At 37.6% G+C, this 21,455-nt stretch overlaps 1 protein-coding gene across 1 annotated transcript; it reads left to right on the forward strand.

Annotated features, from left to right (window-relative positions):
* Window positions 1–439: 439 nt before the first annotated feature.
* Window positions 440–19,126, forward strand: LOC101159343 (solute carrier family 2, facilitated glucose transporter member 1). Its single transcript, XM_004068833.4, has 10 exons — window positions 440–828; window positions 8,228–8,323; window positions 11,641–11,801; window positions 11,911–12,151; window positions 12,250–12,412; window positions 14,640–14,827; window positions 14,941–15,045; window positions 15,190–15,291; window positions 15,368–15,571; window positions 16,892–19,126. The coding sequence occupies exons 1-10, from the start codon at window positions 814–816 to the stop codon at window positions 17,090–17,092; spliced, it is 1,476 nt and encodes a 491-aa protein (XP_004068881.1). The 5' UTR covers window positions 440–813; the 3' UTR covers window positions 17,093–19,126.
* The last annotated feature ends 2,329 nt before the right edge of the window (window positions 19,127–21,455 follow it).

Genomic DNA, 21,455 nt, shown 5'->3' on the forward strand with positions numbered 1-21,455 from the left:
AAAATACTTCTTGAATAATTTACATCTAGTAAAAAGCGCTGGATAATGATGCTCAATCTATACAAGTCACCCATAACCATGTCTTTTTTGCTAAACTGACAGTAATCACTATACCCACCTCCTATAGTGTATACTACAGTAGAATGAATTGTTTTCGTTCATGTAATAATCATAAATCTAATATCTTAATAAACAGATGTCATAAACACATGTATTATTTTAAATGAAAAAAGACATTTTCTCAAAATATAATGTTGTAAATGCGGTAAAACGATACATCTTTAAAAAAAATTAAAGTTTCGTAACTGGATTCTGGCTCGACTTTTTAGTGTCCTCCATCGCGTGCCTGTATATGCGGCACGCGCCCATATGCTGTCAAAACATAGAGCGCACGCTCATTGGCTGCTCAGAAGGACGGGCCTGTGTGTAGACGCGCCCCTCAAGTTACGTCAAGCTAGTCTTTATAGGATAGCTCATCTTCTCGTCGTTGTGGACTTTTCGGCAAAGGCCGGGCAAGTGGAACTACGCCGGTGAATTCAGACTTTCAGAAGACTTTTCATCTACGCAGCAGCTGATGCTCCAAGAGGTTCGACCAAAGAGTGAGACAAAGTAGTCAGGGCTCATTTAATTAGACCGCCCGCTTCAGCACAACAACAGTGGGACCGCTCGTGGAACGTCTCGCAATAGAAACTCTAAAAACGAGCGATTTTTGAACGAAATCACCGAAGATTCAAGAGACAAACTGAACCGTTGATATCTTTGAAAGTGAAGAAGAAAATCCACTCAGTAAAATACTTCAGTCACTTCGCCACAATGGATTCCGGAAAGGTAATTATAATAACACTGTAATAGACCTGTATGTCAGTTTAAGTGTTTTTGTGTGTGTTTTTAAAGTTTTTCTCCCAATGTCGGTGAGTCTAGTCCACGAGGCAACCGCACGCGGCATCAATACCAACCAAACCCTCACGGAATTTTCCGTCCAGTTACGTCTATTGTTTAAGTCAGTAGCTGAGTTCTCTCTAAACATAGTCTCACTTTTTTTGCACCATATTAGAGAGTTTCCTTTTTTTATCTTTAACGTTCATATCTACTAATACCTATACATCTAATTGCCCCGTAGTTCTACGAGACATTAATTATTTCACGTTCAATGTTTGTGTGACGTCACTACAATGAGGAGGAGCAGAGCTGTAGCCTCGCGCGTGCTTTTATTGGTTTGGGGCGCCACTTCCTGTAACTCAGGTGCTGTGGTGGCACGGCGCGAGGGGGCGTGAAACATTACGATAGGAAGCTAAACAGACGCAATAACCTGCGTTTTATAACAGAAATGTGAACCTCTTCATCTGCGCCACAGTTTGGTTTACTACTGTGTTTTTTGGAAAGCGACTGTAAAGGGAATTTGACGGCGTAGCACTTGTTAAACTGCTCCAGTATAATATAGTCCAAACTTTCCATCCATCCATGTTGTTTGATTCTTGGTCATTAACCTCCACTCTAGACCCCCCCTGTCTTGAAATTTGACCATAGAAAACAAACACACACAACATATAAGCATCTAATTTGCCTATAACACAGGACATGCCCTAATCTGTCTCAGATTTTTAATTTTAGCTTTTCTTTTTGGTTTTGGGCCGAAACATTTTTTAAAGCATAAAAACTCTAGGAAGGAAGGTGTCAAGGAAGTGGATGCCAGTAATCAATCACTCAATAGCCCTGTCTCCAGCTGGCCATTTACTGACAAATTCTATGGAGTCAAGTCAAACTCATAGACTTAACATTATTCCTCTTCCTCCTTTTTTAACATCAATGTGAGACCCCTTATACCCTGTGGACAGGAGGGAGGCAGGGGGTGACATTGTGGTCATAAAATTCTTCTCCAGCCAAACATCTGGGGGAGTTTGTTGTGGACGTGATTCCCACAGTTTCCATTCTGGGTTGTAAGAGTGACTCTGCACATTTCCTCAGAGAATGAGCGTGCCTCATGAACATGCAGCCACCAGATCATGAGTGTTAAAACCTTGAGTTCTCTTTATTTTATCTCTGCAGCAGTGTTCAGCGGGTTTTCTTGCGTCTGGGGTTGCTGTGCGTGCAAAGAACCATCTTGTGTATGAGATTTAGCTTTTGTATTGACAGGTGTAAACAAAGTAGTCTTTAGTTTGATCTGCAAGTTTAAACACGCTTGTTGATACACTTTGAGCTGATTCTGTTCATTTATGAACCTTTTATAGAAGTAGAACCTTGAACAATGAAATGTAATGGTTGCCCACACAATAGCTACGTTCACACTGCAGGCCTTAATGCTCAATTCCGATTTTTTGAAAAAATGCAAATTTTTTTGCAAGGCTGTTCACATTTCCAATTAAATGCGAACTTTTGTGATCTCATGTGTGTGAATCCATTTTTTCAAAAAATCGGAATTGAGCATTAGGCCCTGCAGTGTGAACGTAGCCTAAAACTGACATTTTTTGTGGTGAACGATGAACTCAGTCTTAATTAAAGCTGCCAATTACTTTCCATAGTCCCAATTTTGGCTATAATTACATCAGATTCAATCCTTTATGCTCTTTTATCTTTTAGCTGTTTGCCAAGTTCGCCTCTCCTAAGACTGTCCAGGAAATTTGCTTCCATCTGCATGACTGCCCCCCTTCAGTTCATCTCAGTGTTACTGACAGGCAGATTGTAATGAGGCATAATGAGGCTCTGCCACAGAAGTTAATATTTAAAGAACTGTAAGGGTCTAAATGACAAAAAGCAATCATTTACATTTCTTAAAAAAACAGAAATGAAATCTTTCATCAAAAGATGATAGTTTTCCAGAATTTAAATGTTATAGGAGAATCTTTTTTGGACTGCGGTCATTTAGATGAAGACAGAACATTTTTGTTTTTTTATGCACACAGATGCAGCCATTTTTAATTGAATGGCTGAAAGAAAAATCCATTGTAGAGAGTAGTTTATGAAAGAAACTACGGTATGTTGACAGACGACAGAGAGGGTAACAAAGATGAGCAGGTTAGCAGGGTTTGATTGTGGTCTTTTTTAAAAGCACAATTTTCACCAATTTTGGTTATTTCAGAAGGATCTGCTATGAATTATTATGAATGATTCTTCATATTACTCAAATAAAAAACAGTAAGCCTCACAGTTCTTACTTTTATCTGTGACAGCTCTAACATGTTCCTGCTTTTGATAGATAAGGCGTCAAAGCTATTTGGTTACATGGTAATGGTTCACATGACAAACACGTGACAAAAACAGGGGGGTGCCCTGTATTAAACATTGTGATAGAATGGTTATTGATTAAATTATCAGAGGTTTATTGATATTTGTTCAATGGAAACGTACTAAAAAACCCCTGCTTGCCTTCACTTCAGTGATTTAAGGCAAACTGTTGCCTTGAAAGTTTCTTATGTCTCGCAAATAGTCATCTGTCATGTCTTTTTATTCCTTTCTTTAAGTAGCCTGATTTGATATTGAAATGTTTCTCACATATCATAAGCTGTAAAGTTTTCCTGTAAAGTTTACAGGTTTTTTAATGATAAGTTTTCTTTTAGTTGGCCAGAATGTTCTGCTAAAAAGAAGTCTGTAGTCTGTTTGGTGGCGGCACATGGTACGTTTCTCGATAAATGTGTAATCCGAGACTGAAGGAGTGACGTGTGAAGGGACGTGATCGTACCGGCGTAAGCCAAGGCCATTTAGCTATAGCAGATGTGTGCAAGGGAAGTGAAACACACAAAATTACAGGCTGCTGCTGCTTCATTTGCATGGCTTACTCATTCAATAAGAATTTCTCAGAATGAGCCCCGACTCTGTCTGCGTCAATGCAAAGAGGGTCAAGGACTTTTTGCTGTTATTAGAGATTCTAATGTATCAGTTGTATGATTCTTTATTGTTTTATTTTGACTCTTTTAGTAGCATTAGAATTTTTACATTTTCTTTTATTGTGTTCTTAAAAGCATAGATATTTGTGTCTTAAATAACCACTTATTGAAAAGTTAAAAAAAAGAGAGAAAACACATAATGTGGAGCTGTTATATCTGAGATCTGATGATACTGAGTGTTGTTATGAAACAAACAGATCAACAGGCAGAATTGTCTGCATCTTTAGCCTTGAGAATACATTCTGGCATTGGTTGTAGCTGTAAAGGTTCTCTTCCAGTGCTTCTCCTGATATCCCAAATGTGTATCCTAACAAATACATCCTTCTAAAAATAAAAAATACCCCATGATTCAAAGAGGGTAGGGTTCATTTTATTTCTTTAATTTAACTGAGAATTTAAAAGTAAATTGTGACTTCTGATATCTGCAGGCTGCTGTGTTTTACTTGGAAACATTTTTGAAACAATTCCAGTCTGCAGTAGGGTTAGGGTTATGATCAGACCTTACCTTTAGCACCAATAAGGAGCTTTTTTCTAAGAAAATACTTCCTTTAAAGAAATCTCAGAGTAGATTTTTAAGTCTCATTTCTTCTTTCTTTCTTTTTGTTAGTTTTACTTTCAACAACAAGGAAACATTTCTATTCATAGTTTATAAGGCACTTACATATTTGTTAAATTCAAACCAAGGGATGAACATTTCTCATCAGTATATTGGGTGATGTGTATAGATCTTTGGCAGAAATTCAAAATCATTCATTTCTAGTTTGTGGTAGTTTATTTTTTATTTTTTGAATAAATACTCCAAGCACAAAAAGTACATGTTTCTGGAAATACCCAATATTGTGACCAGGAAGTTGTTGCAGATTTGTGCCACGATAAATTCATCAGCCAGACATTTCTGTAAGATCTTAGGAAATAATGTTTCTGTCATTAAAAAAGTCATCATTTTGCTTTAATATTGAAAATCTCATTCTTTTGTCTTTTATGGACAGGAATATTTAAGAATTGTAGAAAACAAAATACAAAACTTCTACTATTCTATTTTAAAACATTTTTCAAAGAACGTATTACACATATTACACAAGCAATGTGCTTAAAGCAAACCAAACCCTTCTGTGATTATTTTTATATATAATTTATTGTGTTATCTTTGCTATCTAGTTGCTTACTATGTAGGAAAAAAAAAACAAAAAACAACTGAATGCCGTGAACTGCTAGTCTAACAGTGATGCAGGAATTTCAGTTTTATTAAAGAATCTGTCAGAAATGTTGACATTTACAGTATCAGACCATCTAGTTTAGGATCAGAGAAGACTTATTCTGTAAAAAGATGGATAAATATACAAGAAGATGGAAAGTTCCTTTTAAATATTATGTCATTTTTTTTTGCGCAAAGGAGCAACAGACCAACTTCAGTGGAAAATGAGTCACAATGAAACGTGTAGATTAGCTGACAGGTTGAGGTTTGTGTACGTGATCAGGGAAAGGCAAGCATGGCCGATTTTTGTGTTCATAAAATGTTTGCACAACTCTCCCTGGTCCAATTTCATAGCTTGCCACAAAACCTTATTAATAAGCTGGTGCTCAGTTAGGGATGTATGCTAAATGAGAGCTGAGAGGCAGGGCTTTGTGAACTGCAGCTATGGCTCAATAAAAATATCCTAGCTAAGAAAGATAAACATTTACATGAATGTAAACAGAAGGGTTTACATAAAGACATTTTATGGGACTAGGTAAAGCATTACTTTTCCTCATCTCTGCTCAATATGTCCTGCTAGACTCCAGGAGAGTTTTTTTATATCTTTAAAAAAATGTAGAGAAGTCTAGAAGCTGCGGTTGTGTTTGAGGTTGGCGAGGTAACTCTTTAAGAGTCCTCACAGAACAATAGCAGAATCATCATTGGCAGCGTCCACACTCATTTCTTCTTCCTTGGGTGTGACTCCAATGTTTTCCTAGTAATGACGTTTTGTCTTATGCTCTTCTAGTATCTAGTATGAGGAAAGGTGGTGAAATAACCTCACCTACTTTTCTTTGTCAGTGTTGAACTATAACCAGTTTGCTGGCATTTTTCTAGCTCAAGATTCCTTTTATTTTGTTAGTCGCTTTGGGTAAAACTTGGCTACTGTAGGACTGACTGTAGAACCTCCAATGATTTACTGTACATGGAAAAGGTTAAAAGCTTTTCTCTAATCTAAATTTACACAGTTTGTAGACTATGGAGCAGTGGTAGTTCAGAGAACACCAGTGAAAGTTCAAGAATAACAAATTCAAACCCCCATCCCAGAATGTTGACAGGGGTGTGTGTAAATGTGTGTATAATGTTCTGTAATGTACCTAAGCATGTTTTACATGCACTTGATGACCTTCAAAACAGCAAACCTTATTGGCTGAGAAAAGGTAGGCAGGTCTTTAGCCCAGCCTGTTCTTTAAAATGAAAGACTGCCTTCAAAAAATAGCTCTGAAGTTTTCTTCCTCATTTTTATCTTCTCCTTCTTTAATTTGGTCAGAGCTATGTCTCTAAAACACTTTAAGAGTTACTATAGATGATTCTCTCATAAAAACTCTTTATTTAAAAAGCAGCTAGTACCACTTTAGTGGCATTTTCAAGGGATTACTTTGAACATTTCAAATACTTTCCCAGGACTGTCTCTGTAATGAAACCTGAAGGGGCTGGGGCTTTACTTATCCTTTCCTGATACTTTTATGAAAAGTCCAGACATTTTGCCTAAAGCATTGAATGAAACTTGCTCCTTGTTCATTTTGGCTACCTTTGTAAAGAAAATCTCTTAATTCTAAACACAGTGGGAGTCTTCTGCCTACAGCCAAGTTGCCTGAGATCATAAATAGTGGGTGTGTTTATAGGCAGTCGCAAAGCCAGTTTACTACTGTTTTTTTTTTTTATATTCAGGGAGGAAAATATGTGTTTTTCCTCTTTTCCTTCTGCAATAATGCACCGAACACTAAATGAACAATAAACAAAATGTAAAAGAAGAATATGCTTTCCAGTCATTTTATTTCACCAATTCCCACATCTCTTTTTTAAGCCTTTTTTTTCATAGTAGAAAAATAATAGAAATAACTTTAGAAAGTGTGGATACTAAAACTGTAATTGAAGCACATAGGAGGAAGTAACGATCTATGACTCCACGGGCTGGCTTGAATTAAATCATAATGAAGAGGACGCATTCATGATCCAGAGGAACACATTTGCTGAATTTAGAATTCTCTTGAGGAATTTGGCATCAACAGCCTAAAGTGATTACAATCCAGACTGTTAAAATGTCTGGTAAAATGGTGACAAAGATGTCTCCCTGGTGCACTTTACGTTTGTGCGTTACCACTTTAGCTTGGGCTTCATCTAGCCCTTTCAACATGGCATGCCACAAATATATTGAACAAAACAGTTAAACTGTTTAATTTTTGCATTAGAAAATGTTGCTTTATAGTCAGAAATCATATTGATTATATAACAAAATGTTTTTTTGTATTAGCAGCCCAAATGGCCAGTGGTAGCAATACAAAAATGACTCAAATGCAATTCGCTTTATGAAAGAAAAGAAACAGAAACTTGTGGTTTTGGTCATTATTTAGCCTCGTGAAAGCTTGATCTTTTGTTGTCAAAATATAAAGGTGCGTGGTGCGAGTCATGAGACTCAGTAAAAAAACAAGTTTAGCCATAAATATTATACTACTCATCCTTAAGATTCAAAAGAAGAAAGTTTTCTACTCAGTTTTGACCAGATTTAAACATATACTTCATTCTTGGACTGATAAATAATGTTTACATTCTTGATTATTTCTGTTATTAAGCGTAGGAGCTCTACAGTCAGGATAAAAAGGCTTTATATGGGCCCAAACAATCACATTATACCTGAAAGGCTGTCGCTTGCCTGTTCAGGAGGAAATGCATAGCAGGGCACACCCCCCATTGTTTTTTAGACTCTCGATTGGAAAATAAAAAAAGAAATCTACAGGCATATTGGACTCTATTAAACTCAAATTTAAAACAAACTTTAATACCAGATGCATGAACATATATTGTAGAATAACCTTCCAGAGGAAAAGCACTGCAGTGATGAGATTCCTTGTATGTTTTTCAGGTGTTTCTTTTTTTTACCCCCATAAACTCTTAAACCCAAAATGTGGCAAGAAAATGTTTCAGTTGGGAATTAAATTTCACCGTTGGCTCTGTAACGAAAGGCTGAGCCAAATGAATGTAATTGTAATGTCAATGAAATGTAATGTTGCTTCTGTCTGGAATATCTGTTCACATGGCAATTTTGGACTAATGAATGAGTCAAAGCAATGAGAAAGTGGCGGCATCACCTCTGCTCTCTGATCTCCTACAGAAAATAACCTTTCCGCTGTTGATGAGTGTTGGAACAGCTGTCCTTGGCTCCCTGCAGTTCGGCTACAACACGGGTGTCATCAACGCTCCTCAGAAGGTGAGTTGATTCAAACTGATAAATGATTAAAACTATAAATGTAAGTGCTGAAAGACTGGTTATGACAAAACAATGATGATAACCTTTAAATCACTTTGCATACTTAAAGTTGATGTAGTTACCACACAAACTGTAGACTAGCTTGCTCAATCAGAGAACATGGCAGAAAGTGGAAGGTTTGGGTTAAGAGGTGAGATAATAATAGCTACATTATGTGCAGAGGAGTACAAGGACATCAGTACGAACAGCCTGTGCAAAAGACAGCGTCTCTGCCCAAAAATGGCCGTCCCCTGAGCAGAAGCCAGGAGGGAAAAGGCAACAAAATAAAAAAGAAAAGAAGAGTTTGAAGGAGGGAGAGAACATGTGCGTGTGGGGGTTGTAAAACTTATCCCCATAGCAAAAGATAAATGAAGAATTGGATTTTATTCCTCCCCCAAGAGGAAGTTTACCAAAGATATTAACAGACAAGTACAGTAAGGAAACTAATTTCCTGGAGAATGTCAACATTTCATCACATGCCTATAAACTGCTGTCTGCTCGGTTTGCATTGGTCTGAAAACACCCTGTGGCTACACAGCTGTCTCTCCACCCCTGACAGGTGTGTTGTCGGTCAGGTCAGAGGTCTGCTGCTTTTAAACGCTATTGACTTTCCTCAAACAGCTTCACAGTGAATTCATTGTGAAAGGCTGTCTTATTTTTAAAAAGTGCTTGTCTAGGCACAAACAACCTCGTCTAGTCCTCATTATTACTAGATTTCCTAAAAACAGCTTCTTTTTAAAAATGAAGATCTCATCTATTACTAGATTCCTTAAAAAAGGGAAAAACCTCACGGGTGAAGGTTTACACAAACAAATGGACAGATTGAAAGAGAGAAACTCTCTCTGAACAGATCTACGGCAATTTCAAGGTAAAACAAAAACAGTGATTAGTGTGGCGTTTCATCTCTGCCATAAAGTGTAAGGGCGTAAAGACAACTGAGCGGGCGTATTCAGGAACTGAATGAGGAACCTTACAACCGTGCAGGCACAATTCTAACCGAGCGTAAAACCCATATTTTACAACTGCTCGCCTGAGAGGTGAGCCCTCGCCGGTCAATTCTCCTTTGGGCCCTTGCTTGGATTTGCACTGTGTTAAGGGGACTTGGGGGGCAGTATTCAGGGGTGTGTGTGTCACTTGGGGGCAGGAACCTTTCTGGTTGATCTGATTGGCCGAAATTTGCATGTCTAATACGATGAGGCAGCGGGGCGGGACTTTCATTTTTCAGAGCAGGGGGGCTAAGGTTCACTCACTCAGTTCCTGAATACGTCCGCTCAGTTGTCTTTACGCCCTTTCACTTTATGGCAGAGATGAAATGCCATACATGAGGTTTTAAAGCCCAACACCCCATAGATTTTTTTTTAAAACAATGTATTTTTTCCTGATATTAAAAAATTCCAACATAAACATTTAGGCTCTAGTAAGTACATTTTGTATTGCTGGTTATTATGCTTTAAAGACATTTGAATGAGACCACAAGTTCTTTTGCAGGTCAGTGTTTCTGAGCAGTTTCTTTTCTGCTCAGTTCACTAAGATGCCACTCCATCCATTTACAAATGTGAAGAAATCATGACACGGCAATAACAATTTGCCTGGATATTTGTTTTGTTTATTTCTTATCTCGTTTTTTTTTGTTTTCTGTTGCAAATTAATTTCCCTTGCAGTCCCACATTAATAAAAAAATTAAAATAAAATAAGTATTGTATTGGAATAACTGTTGGCAGCAGCACTGGGGATTATCCCTCGTATGTCCAGTTCACGTGTGGTATAAAAGTCTCGTTGAATGCGATGTGGACCGTTTACGCTTTGTGCTTCATGCACTTCTGATTAGACTCTATGGAGGGCTCTGTTCCAGCTGTCCTCAGCTGTCCTCAGCTGCTCTCCTGCTGTCCTTGTTCCTCAGGAACACTTCAGAATACCTATTTAAAGTCCAATAGACTCATCAGTGCTTTATCTTGTTTTACTTTTCCTTTATGCTTACTAACAGCATGCCCTCACCTGAAACAACAGCCTGCATTTAAAGGTTATTCCACTGTTTTGGACCATCTCAACATGTTTTAGTACTTCATGAAGTAAAGACGATTTCATAATGTATTATTTTTTTTGAAGTATTTGGAATGACATTTATAAAACAATTCTATAATCCTGTTACATGAATGGTTATTTTAAAAGAACAAAGGTGGAATTTAAAAAGTAAAAAAAAAAAGGGAAGCTTACATTGAAAGTAATTTTATGCAGATTTCTGCCTAAAAATAATTGCTTTTAAAGAACATGTATGCATGTTTTCATTAATATTATTGTTGTATTGTCTTAATGAAATCCTGACTAAGATCTTTTTCAAACCAAGTCCCACTTAAATGTAATTTATCTTACTGTATCAGCATTTTCTACATAACTACAATAGTGTTATCCAGTAATTGTAGGAGTAATTTTGTGAATTGCAATTAAACTGATATAAACTATATACTATGAGTGCTTGCACATGTTTAAGCAGCATACTCCACTCTTCTAAATAAGGGGCAGATGACGAGATGAAGGTCACAAGTACACTATTTGATAACATAGCTGTGATATCACTATGCAAGGTCTTGTGAGTGTAAGGCGATAGTAAACATGACCCGGGCTGTGAGGTCATGGTGTCACTGCCAGCTCGCATGTGTCCCTCCACCATAGGAAAGCCCTTGACAAGTGATAGTTTGGCTATTTACCCGCTTCATTTTATTACCACTGGACTTCACTGAGCTCTGGTACATGAAGATCTCTGGTAGAAGGCCAAGTTCCATGGGTTTCAAAACACATGGCAGAGGCGGGGTGGACATTTGGTAATAATGAAGGAGGTCGATTGGGGTAACGGAGTTGCAGGCGGTCACAGACAGGGAGGGTAGGTTCTGTGGGAGGTGTGACTGTCATGCCCATAAACAGACACTGGTGTTGCAGCTTAAGCCGGTTTTCCAGCTATTCTGGGCGTGTTTGACAACAGTCATCTGTGTTGACATTTAAGCAGGAGGGGGGGGCTGAAACCTGACGCTCCATCAAGACGACTAAACTTCCTGGTTTGTCCTCAAGTTGGAACGATTACGCAGTGCTGCCACCAACAGGCCACTATTCAAAAAGAGTTTCTACATGATCTGATTTTAACAGACTTATATGATTACACTATAGCTGTAAACTTGTACTCTTGACTGTTTCTGAGTTACAGCTGATCCTATTGTCAACCTTACTGCAGTCTGTTCAGGTATTTTTTGTGAAATAACAACAGATTCTTTATTGTCTATGTGCAGATTATTGAAAACTTTATCAATAACACATGGTTGGAACGTTACCAAGAGCCCATCACCAAGGTCTCCCTCACGGCCATTTGGTCCCTCTCTGTATCCATCTTCTCTGTTGGGGGCATCGTCGGCTCATTTTCAGTTGGACTCTTTCTCAACCGCTTTGGAAGGTAAACAATAAACAAAATTTGTCTAAGCTAGTAAAGCTTTTATGCCGAAGGCACTGTAAAACTTTATTTGTGGAAAAATAACCTTGTGTCTTTTCTTTGATGCCCACAGGAGGAACTCAATGCTCATGGCCAACATTCTAGCCTTCATTGCATCTGCACTAATGGGTTTTTCAAAGATGGCCAAGTCATGGGAAATGCTAATCGTTGGTCGTTTCGTGGTTGGCCTTTATTCCGGCCTCTCCACCGGCTTCGTTCCCATGTATGTGGGCGAGGTCTCCCCAACTGCTCTGCGAGGCGCCCTCGGCACACTTCACCAGCTGGGTATCGTCATTGGCATCCTGATGGCTCAGGTCAGAAAACATAAAACACAAGCCATACGCTCTACTGCACTCTCATTAACACTCGCCGAATGAAGGAAACTGAGAAAAATCTTTTTGTTTGATTTTAGGTGTTTGGTTTGGAGGTGATCATGGGTAATGACCAACTGTGGCCATTGCTCTTAGCCTTCATCTTCATCCCGGCTATAGTGCAGTGTATTCTACTGCCTCTGTGCCCAAAAAGCCCTCGATATTTACTTATAAACAAAAATGAAGAAAGCAAGGCCAAAGCAGGTGGGTTCAACTTACAAGAAAATCATATTTTTATCATTTTTTTAAACCCTTTTTCATTCTAAAGTGTGCATTAATGGAAAGTAGGTTTTGCATGTTATTAATAATATGAAGAATTTTTGATGTTCATTAAATATAGAAATATAAACTCTATGATTCTGACACTAGAACAATTTTTTTTTTTTTAATCTATGAGTACAAAGAAAAACTGCAAACTTGAGGAAAAGAGAAATTTAACTTACTTAATTTTGTAAAATGTTCTTTCCAAAACAATTCCAATTATCTTAAAATTGATAGAAAACTTTGGCAAGATCTCTGGTTATACAGTCAATAATACAAAATCTGCCATTTTAGTACTTGATGAAAAACAAGCTAGCAATCCTAACTCGCGGGCTTTATCATTCAAACTTGTGGATCATTTTACATATTTAGGTATAGAAATCAGACGTAAACTAAACGACGTTGTTAGGGTTAACTATGAATCTTTGATAAATGAAACTACAGTGTCTGTTGATAGGTGGATGTCCTTACCTCTGTCCTTGATGGGAAGAATTAATGCTATAAAAATGAATATTCTCCCCAAAATGTTGTACGTGTTTCAGAATTTACCATTGCCCCCACCTGATGATTTCTTTTCAAAAATCAAAAAACAATTTCTTGCATTTATTTGGAAAAATGATAAAGCACGAATTCGGTTATCCATGATGCAACTGCCATATAACCAGGGCGGGTTAAAATGTCCAAATATAATTTGGTATCATTGGGCTACACAATTAAGATCAATAAAATTTTATTTTGAAATTATTGATGCCCCCCAGTGGAAAGAAATGGAATCTGTTGGTCTAGATTTACCACTGCCATATTATCTTTATTCAGATACGATTTTTAATTTGATTAAGAAAACTTCAAATCCAATTGTTAAATACATGATAAAAATCTGGTCTAGGGTATACAAGCATACTAATGAAACTAATAACTTATCTTTGTACACCCCAATTTGGGGAAACCAGTATTTTATCCCAGGGAGGGCAGATATTATCTTTCAAGACTGGTCTTCGAGAGGATTAAAATCAATACAGGATCTATATTTACCAAATTCAGAATCACTAATGTCCTTTGACGAACTGACATGCAAGTATAACATTGATAGGAAATGTTTCTTTAAATTCCTTCAGTTACGGAGTTTTATTAGAGAAAGGCAGGGTAATCAATTAGCTAAGCCAAAAGAAACATCACTTGAAAGAATGCTTACTAAAAATAGTCGGAATAAAGGTGCCATATCCGAATTTTATGATCTTTTGTTGTCCAACTCTAAGGAAAACTCTGATTTTAAATTTAAGGCCTGGAATGAGGATCTCAAAACAACCTTGTCAAAGGAAGATTGGGAGTTAGCTTGTAGCAAAGTTCACAAACAGATAATCAGTACTCGGTTTAGGCTTCTGCAATACAAGTGGCTTATGAGAACATATATAACACCAGCGCAACTGAACCGATATGACAGTCATATCCCAGATATCTGTTGTAAGTGTGCTGAGGCTAAAAGGACTCTCTTCCACTGCATGTGGCAATGCCCTGAGATAAGACTTTTTTGGGAGGAGGTTAGAAAAGCAGTGGAGATGATTGTTTCAAAAACTGTTCCAACAAATCCTGTTATGTTTATTCTAGGTATATATCCTTCAAATCCCAAGTTTAGTAAAAGCGAACAAATTATGATTGACATGTGTTTTTTACAAGCAAAAAGAACCATTGCAATGTTTTGGAGAAGAACCTGTAGGCCCAAATTGACTCACTGGGTGAAACAGATGCTCGTAGTTTTTCCATTAGAAAGGATTACATGTATTAGGAAAGGAAAGTTGGAACTGTTTGCAGAAATGTGGGGTCCTCTAAAAAGTTTTGTGAGGAGTCTTAATTTGGAGAATGGATCTGTGGATGACCAAGACTAACTAAGAATACTCTGTAAACCTTCAGTATTTAAAAAAAAAAAAAAAAAATGTATTTGAAAAATGTATCAAAAGATGGCTTTTTTTTAATTTCCTGATTAGTAAAGGTTGATCTGTTTTTTGTTCTTCTTGTTATTGTTTAGTTTTTTTTTTTTCTCTGTTCTATTTTGTTTATTCTATTTTAGTTCACATATACAAATTGGATGTAAAGCTTGTGATTATGGTTGATAATGTACCAAAAATCAAAATAAAAACAATATTACAAAAAAAAAAAAAAATGTTCTTTCCAGTTCTGAAAAAGCTCCGAGGCACCAACGACGTGAGCTCTGACATGCAGGAGATGAAAGAGGAGAGCCGGCAGATGATGAGAGAGAAAAAAGTGACAATCCTGGAGCTTTTCCGATCACCGCTTTACCGTGAGCCCATCTTCATTGCTGTCATGCTACAGCTCTCCCAGCAGCTTTCTGGTATCAACGCTGTGAGTCTCAAGGCCCCGAAACAAAATGAGAAAGGCTTCATCTAGGTTCTTCCGCAGAAATAATAATCATTTAAATGCACTGACATGTCCATTGTGTTTGTTGTGCTGTCTAGGTTTTCTATTACTCGACACTAATCTTTGAGAAAGCCGGAGTGCAGCAGCCTGTCTACGCCACCATTGGAGCTGGTGTTGTTAACACTGCTTTCACCGTTGTGTCTGTAAGTGCAGCAAATACATCTTTAACAAATGGAAAACTGAAAGAACTGTTGTCACCACATTTAAAGAAACGTTTGAAAAAGTGAGATCAGAGCACTTCCTTCAGACTTTATGCAGACGTGACAGGTTTGTCTTCTTTTCTCCAGTTGTTTGTTGTTGAGCGTGCGGGACGTCGGTCTCTGCACCTCCTGGGTCTGTTGGGCATGGCTGGAGCTGCCGTCCTTTTGACGATAGCCTTGGCTCTGCTGGTAGGTTTTTTCTCAACAAGCACCAAAAAAGATGTTTTTCTCAATTGATTTAGTTGTTTTAATCTGGTTTCTGCAGGATCAGCTTGAGTGGATGTCTTACGTGAGCATTGTGGCCATCTTTGCCTTTGTGGCCTTCTTTGAGATCGGACCAGGTCCCATTCCTTGGTTCATCGTGGCGGAGTTGTTCTCACAGGGACCCAGGCCCTCAGCCATGGCTGTAGCTGGCTTTTCTAACTGGACGGCTAACTTTATAGTGGGAATGGGCTTCCAGTATGTGCAGGTGAGCATCGTCTAACCTTGATAGCAAAACAAGGTGTGAACAAAGGCTGCTGCTTTGAAAGGATGTCGAATGCAATACGAGAGCAACCTTTTGGAGCAACTTTTCATTCAACTATGTCTCAATGCACAAAGACCCAACATTTATTTCACTTTACATGTAAAGTACATCAAAGCTGCAGGCATTTGATTAGAAATGAGCAGTACAACACTGTACCCAGTCTCATTAACTTTATGATTTCAGTCCTAATTGGCAACAATAGTTTATAATGAAACCTAAATGAGGGATGGAACCATGTACTACAAAGAAATATTAAGACAATACAATAAATAACAATAAAGATTCAGAGCACAGAGATCAAACTTGCTGCCAAATACCTGAAAAAATTTAAACAGGCTGTTTGTACAAGTTCCCCAACCATAATCTTACTCTGGAATTCTACTCAAATAAAATGAGTTTCTAAGATGTACAAGCTGTGTTTAGTAAATATGACTTAAAACCTTACAAAGTCTTTTTTACTTAGTTTTTTTAATATTGAGCCAACTTCACGGAAATAAGTTCAAACAACACGTGTCAAAGTCTCAAAAGATCTGGCAGCGAAAGGTTTGGGAGATACCATTCGCTTTGCCTGTCTGGTCAGATTGGGGTTTAAGTTTGGATTTTTTTTCTATGTTTTTTGTTGTCTAGCTGTTTTACTCTTTAACTAGTAATTTAACCTGTTAGGTTTATTTCTGTCTGGACCGTGGGTTAGAGGGAAGGAGAGGAAGATGACCAAACCCCTGAAAGATATTGGCTCTATTATTCAAGTCAGAGTTCCTGATATTTGAACTCCTGCCCTGCAGTGCGAGACACTACTGGGGTCATTCATGTCTTTGATATGGAAATGACAAGGCGTGTTGGACAAAACTTTATCATATGTGAGATCAGTAAAATCATAGAGTAAAAATAAAAATGAGAACCAAAGTCAAATTGACTTTTAAGTTTTCTTGTCACAAAAACTAATGTAAAAGAAGTTAAAGAAAACATTTTAAAACTTGGTCTAAATGACGTGAAGACATTGAGTTGAACAAACTTAAGTCAAGTTGGTTGACCCACAAAAAGTAGATTAAGTTGGAACAACACAGTTTCCTAGTGCTGAAAGACATTAATTAATTCCATTTCATGGAAATCATTTCCAAGATTTTTTTATGTTCATTAAACAGTGTAAAGCGTGCAACATTTCACTTTTTGATAACAAGCATGGATGCAGGTTCATGATGCTAATGGCTTAAGAAGATCTGTGTGAAATGAAAATGACCTTTATCCCCCGGGCTGTTTTCACAGGAGCTGTGTGGTCCCTATGTCTTCATTATCTTCGCTGTGTTGCTGCTCCTGTTCTTCGTATTCACCTACTTCAAAGTGCCAGAGACAAAGGGGCGAACGTTTGACGACATCGCTGCCGGATTCCGTCAGACTGCCGGCGGGGGAGGAGAGAAACTCAATCCAGAGGAGCTCAACAGCTTGGGAGCTGACTCTCAGCTCTAAACAACAACAGCCCACAAACTTTCCTTTAAGAACCTGTTGCAGGCCGAAAGCGAACTTCAGAGGTCTGTTTACGATGAAGTAGACAGATTATTTAGGATCATTTTCACCATGTCACCACATTTCGGAAGTCGCCAGCAAATGCATTGCAGACCAGCGCGATTCGCCATCTCCTGTAGCTCTCCTCATGTTGCAGACAAAGAAATGAACAGGATGGGCACCGAGTGCCAATTTGGATGCAAGCGGAGGGAGGAGTTGAGCGTTTGGAGATGGAGAGTTTTTAAACAAAGTATTTTTTTAGAAGGAAAGGTGTCTGCATCAACCAACCAGCTTTTTTAATGTATCTTTTTTCACGGTGTATGTTACTGATCTATGTTTTTAACTTCTTGTTTTCTTTTCATGTTACAGCACAGGGTGTTTCTTATTGTAGGACTAAGTTAACTTTGCTAAAAAATATCACTTCATACTGTAATTCTGTGTCACTGTAAACTTCACACTGTAGATGCTGCAGAGATTTACCGTCTTCTCTCTGCAGGACGGGGCTCGGGCTCCTCCTGGAAGAAAAAAGATATTATTGTTCTTACTGACTGCACATGAGGTTATTTGCAGAGATAATCGGAATGCTCTCTAACCCCAATTCACCGTTTTTGTAAAAAATACTCTGTTCTAGAGAACATTTTATTCCAAAACATCGTCACGGATGGTCCATTCCTGCATTTGAACGCCATTCCTTCTGAACAAATTCTGACATTATTCATCTGAGATGTGGAGGTGAAAGTCATCTGCTGAACAAGGTGGTCATATTTAAATGATCTTAAAATCTTTTAATGCAGAATAAGAATTACAAACTGGTAACATTTAGCTAAAACACAAAAGTCAATTTTAGGTCAAGAAAGTGACTCGGTTAGAGCTGCCGTAGTCCTGGTTTCAGTCAGGATCTGTTCTCTGAACGTGAAGCAGAGAAACCATGCGGACCAAAAAGTATGTCGGCCCCTGAGGAAGATTTCCATTGTTATGAGCGTGAGTGTCATGAGCATCGGCTGAAACCCCACCAGCAGTTTTTTAAAAATTCATTCTAAGTAGGCAGCATTTTTTAAGCTTTGATGCAAACGAGGAGCTGTGCTATTAAAACTGAAATGTCCATCACTGTGAAGCTTTTTCACGCGTTCACAAGCTGCTGTTTCCTTGCTGTATCCCAAGTGACCCCCCCCCCCCCCCCCTCCTTTTTGAATGCCTTCTAGTTATCTTGTAAGCAGCACTTTATTTTTCTGTTGAGCGCTGAGTTGAAATGGGTTCCTTCCTTGGAACTGTGAGGCGGCTGAAATGCTGCTGATGGATTACTCTGTTGTATCCTACGATGGAGAATGTGTGGAGTTAGTTCACATCTGTCAATATCTTGGTCATGTTCTGAGTCAGATCCCTTTAACGCAAATAGCAAAAATGGACAAATCATGCCAGAATTGGCTGGTATATCATAAAAAAAGCACTGCAACTAAACTTTGTGCCTTTTTTTCACAGATTCCCCAGCAAAATCATGTAACTGCTGTAACTGCACTCCCCACACTGACTGATGTCATGTTGATGTAAACACATCCAGTCTTCTTGGGCATTGACTTTTGTATTAAGTGACATGTCATGGTCAAGGAACGCTGCGTTTAAGACACACGATTGTTTGTAAATATGAAACCCAGGTCACCTGCACCCACTCCACTGATAGCAAATATTTAACTTGGACATCGATTTGTGTATTTTTTAACTTCATAGATAAGTTATTACAAGTATATTACTGTAGATCTTCATGTGTGTAGACACAGCCACCTTTTTTTTTTGGTGTGATGCCTAAAGATGTTGCGGTGTTAGATTTTTACATGAAAGGATTTGAGTATGTTGTAACTTTAGTGCACAAAACATTGTAATATTTGCTATAAACCAGATGTATGTGTGGTGTTGGAACATGAGCCTATTTTGAGGCTTATGACATGGGCAATGCTGTATGCATAAATGGTTTAGTCAATAAATTAAAAAAGTAAATACAAATCTGTTGGTGTCTGTCCCCCCCCTCTTTTTTCTTTTTGTATTGGACTAACAAAAAACAAATCATAATTTTATATGTAAAATGATTTTTTTACTTACAAAATTACGAAAACAATGATAGGGTTTTCAGTATACCTCATGAAAAACAATCGACAAACAAAAAAGGTAACAATGAGACAAAAAAACCAAACAAACATTAAAACAGCCAAAGAACTGGAGGAAGCGTAAAGTTAATGACATTTGACTTAGTAAAAAACACTAAGTAAAAAGTTGATTAACTGACCAAAGATGAAAAAAAGAACTTTAGCAAGAAGTTAAACTAAAATGTCTCAACTGAACAAATTTGTCAAATTTCTTTAAAAGCATTCAACCTTGTCTGTCCTCAGGTCTTCCTGGGTAACAATAAAAATCGCATAATTAAATGTCTTGACTGCCACTTTTCCACCTTTTAAAACTTTCTACTTGAAGACCTGAGAGCCATCAAGACTAGACCTGCAGATTTGCAGTTTCTTTAAAAAAAAAAGGATTTGTTATTTTCGTATCTATATTGTGCTTCTTTTAGTGCTTCACGTTAAAAATAAAAGTTAAATTCGGAAACTATTTCAAAACATTATTTAGGAAGAAGATACAGTACATGTGACCTTTTTGTGAAAATAAACGTGTTTTTATCCAATTGTCAGAAAATGACAATAAAATGAATGAAGGTTTGTTTCAATTTGTCTAAAATATAATATCTGGCCTAAAGGTTACTGGGTTACTGAACAGATTCATGTAGTACGTTCCGATTCATGGCTCAACAGTTTTTAGAAAAATGCTTTTGCAGTTTGTCACTTTTGATCCAACAAAGTTTGAAGATTGGTCTGACTTTGATACACACAGGATGAAATGAGGGTTTGCTACTGAGCTTGTTCTTGAGCTTTTCTTGGTAAGTTTGCGTTAGGCCACACGGTGAGGACCTCAATATCATTTAGAGGAGTTAAAATTAAATGACTTTCATTCATGAGAGAAAACCTGGTTTCTCCATGGAGTATATTGGCACAGTGCTGCCACCAGCTGGACACAGCTTTGATAAGGTGATATTTATGTAACTACAATGATCCAAGTACCACCATGTGATTTATTTTTACAATATTTAGTTTTAGTTGTGTGCTAAAGACATCATCATCTCCCTCAAAAAACTGTGTAGCAGAGAAAAAGCATCCATCCATCAGCGCCTGTTTTTTGAACTTTAACATTCTCATAGTGTCTATGACTTTTGCACCCAATGTCTGGCTGTTTTACATCCATTGCATTTAAAAAAATCAAATCACTTTGCTGTACATTATCTTAAAATTTAAAATTGTAACAATTCTAATCCTATTGTTTTGTTTCATATTGTTATCCCTTGTGCTATCCTAGGCACTTTAACATTGGGAGTTGGGTCATCTAGACCCACTAGACAGTGCGCTGAACCTTTTTTCTTCAATGATTTGTGATCTTCACTGGTGTCCATGGATTACATGAAATCTTTCCACCTTTTATCCACCTTTGTCATGGTAGGGAGAACACGTCAATGTAAGGGTGGGGTCATCTAAGATAGCACAAGGGTTATCCTGTCTTATGACGTGCGCTGCTGACCTCTTGGCCAGGTCACCCTTGCAAAAGAGATCTTGATGTCAGTGGGTTTTACCTGGTGAAATAAAGGTTTATAAAATAATAAAAAAAGAAATACAATATAAACAAAAACAAGATGATACAGTGCATCACAAGGGGTCTTTCCATACAAATCTCAAATGATCTCTAGTTTAGCTGTTGTGAGTTCAAATTGGAAGCAATTTCTAGCTGTACCTAAATTAATGATAATGATAATTTACTGTTTTTAAGCAGTTTTTTTGTTATTCTAATTTTCAAATTGAGCTTGCAATGCTTCAAAAAAACACCAGAGGGAGTGATGGCTCTATGATCAAGAATTTCCATATTCTGAATTCAATTTTAAAGTATTTCACCTGTATTTACACTTTTTGAGTAAAAGATCCTTTATTTGTCTTTTTTTAGGATAACTTAGAAAGAACTGAGAAAGTAAGAAAATTCAGTTTCAATTTGTTTAACCCTTGTGCTATCCTCGGCACTTTAACGTTGTGAGTTGGGTCATCTAGACCCACTTGACAGTGCTCTAAACCTTTTTTCTTCAATGATTTGTGATCTTCACTGGTGTCCATGGATTACATGAAATCTTTTCACCTTTATCCACCTTTGTCATGGTAGGGAGAACACGTCAATGCACGGGTGGGGTCATCACAAGGGTTACTTTGAAAAACATTTTTTAAAGGCCTGGCTGCAAGTAAAGCCAGTT

Source organism: Oryzias latipes, chromosome 5 (assembly GCF_002234675.1).
Source record: "Oryzias latipes chromosome 5, ASM223467v1".
NCBI lineage: Eukaryota > Metazoa > Chordata > Actinopteri > Beloniformes > Adrianichthyidae > Oryzias > Oryzias latipes.

What these genes read in the sequence shown, in the direction of transcription:
- LOC101159343 (XM_004068833.4), top strand. An exon ending in CTGCTTTCACCGTTGTGTCT is followed by an intron (nt 15,046 to 15,189) that starts GTAAGTGCAGCA and finishes TCTTTTCTCCAG; the next exon opens with TTGTTTGTTGTTGAGCGTGC. An exon ending in CGATAGCCTTGGCTCTGCTG is followed by an intron (nt 15,292 to 15,367) that starts GTAGGTTTTTTC and finishes TGGTTTCTGCAG; the next exon opens with GATCAGCTTGAGTGGATGTC.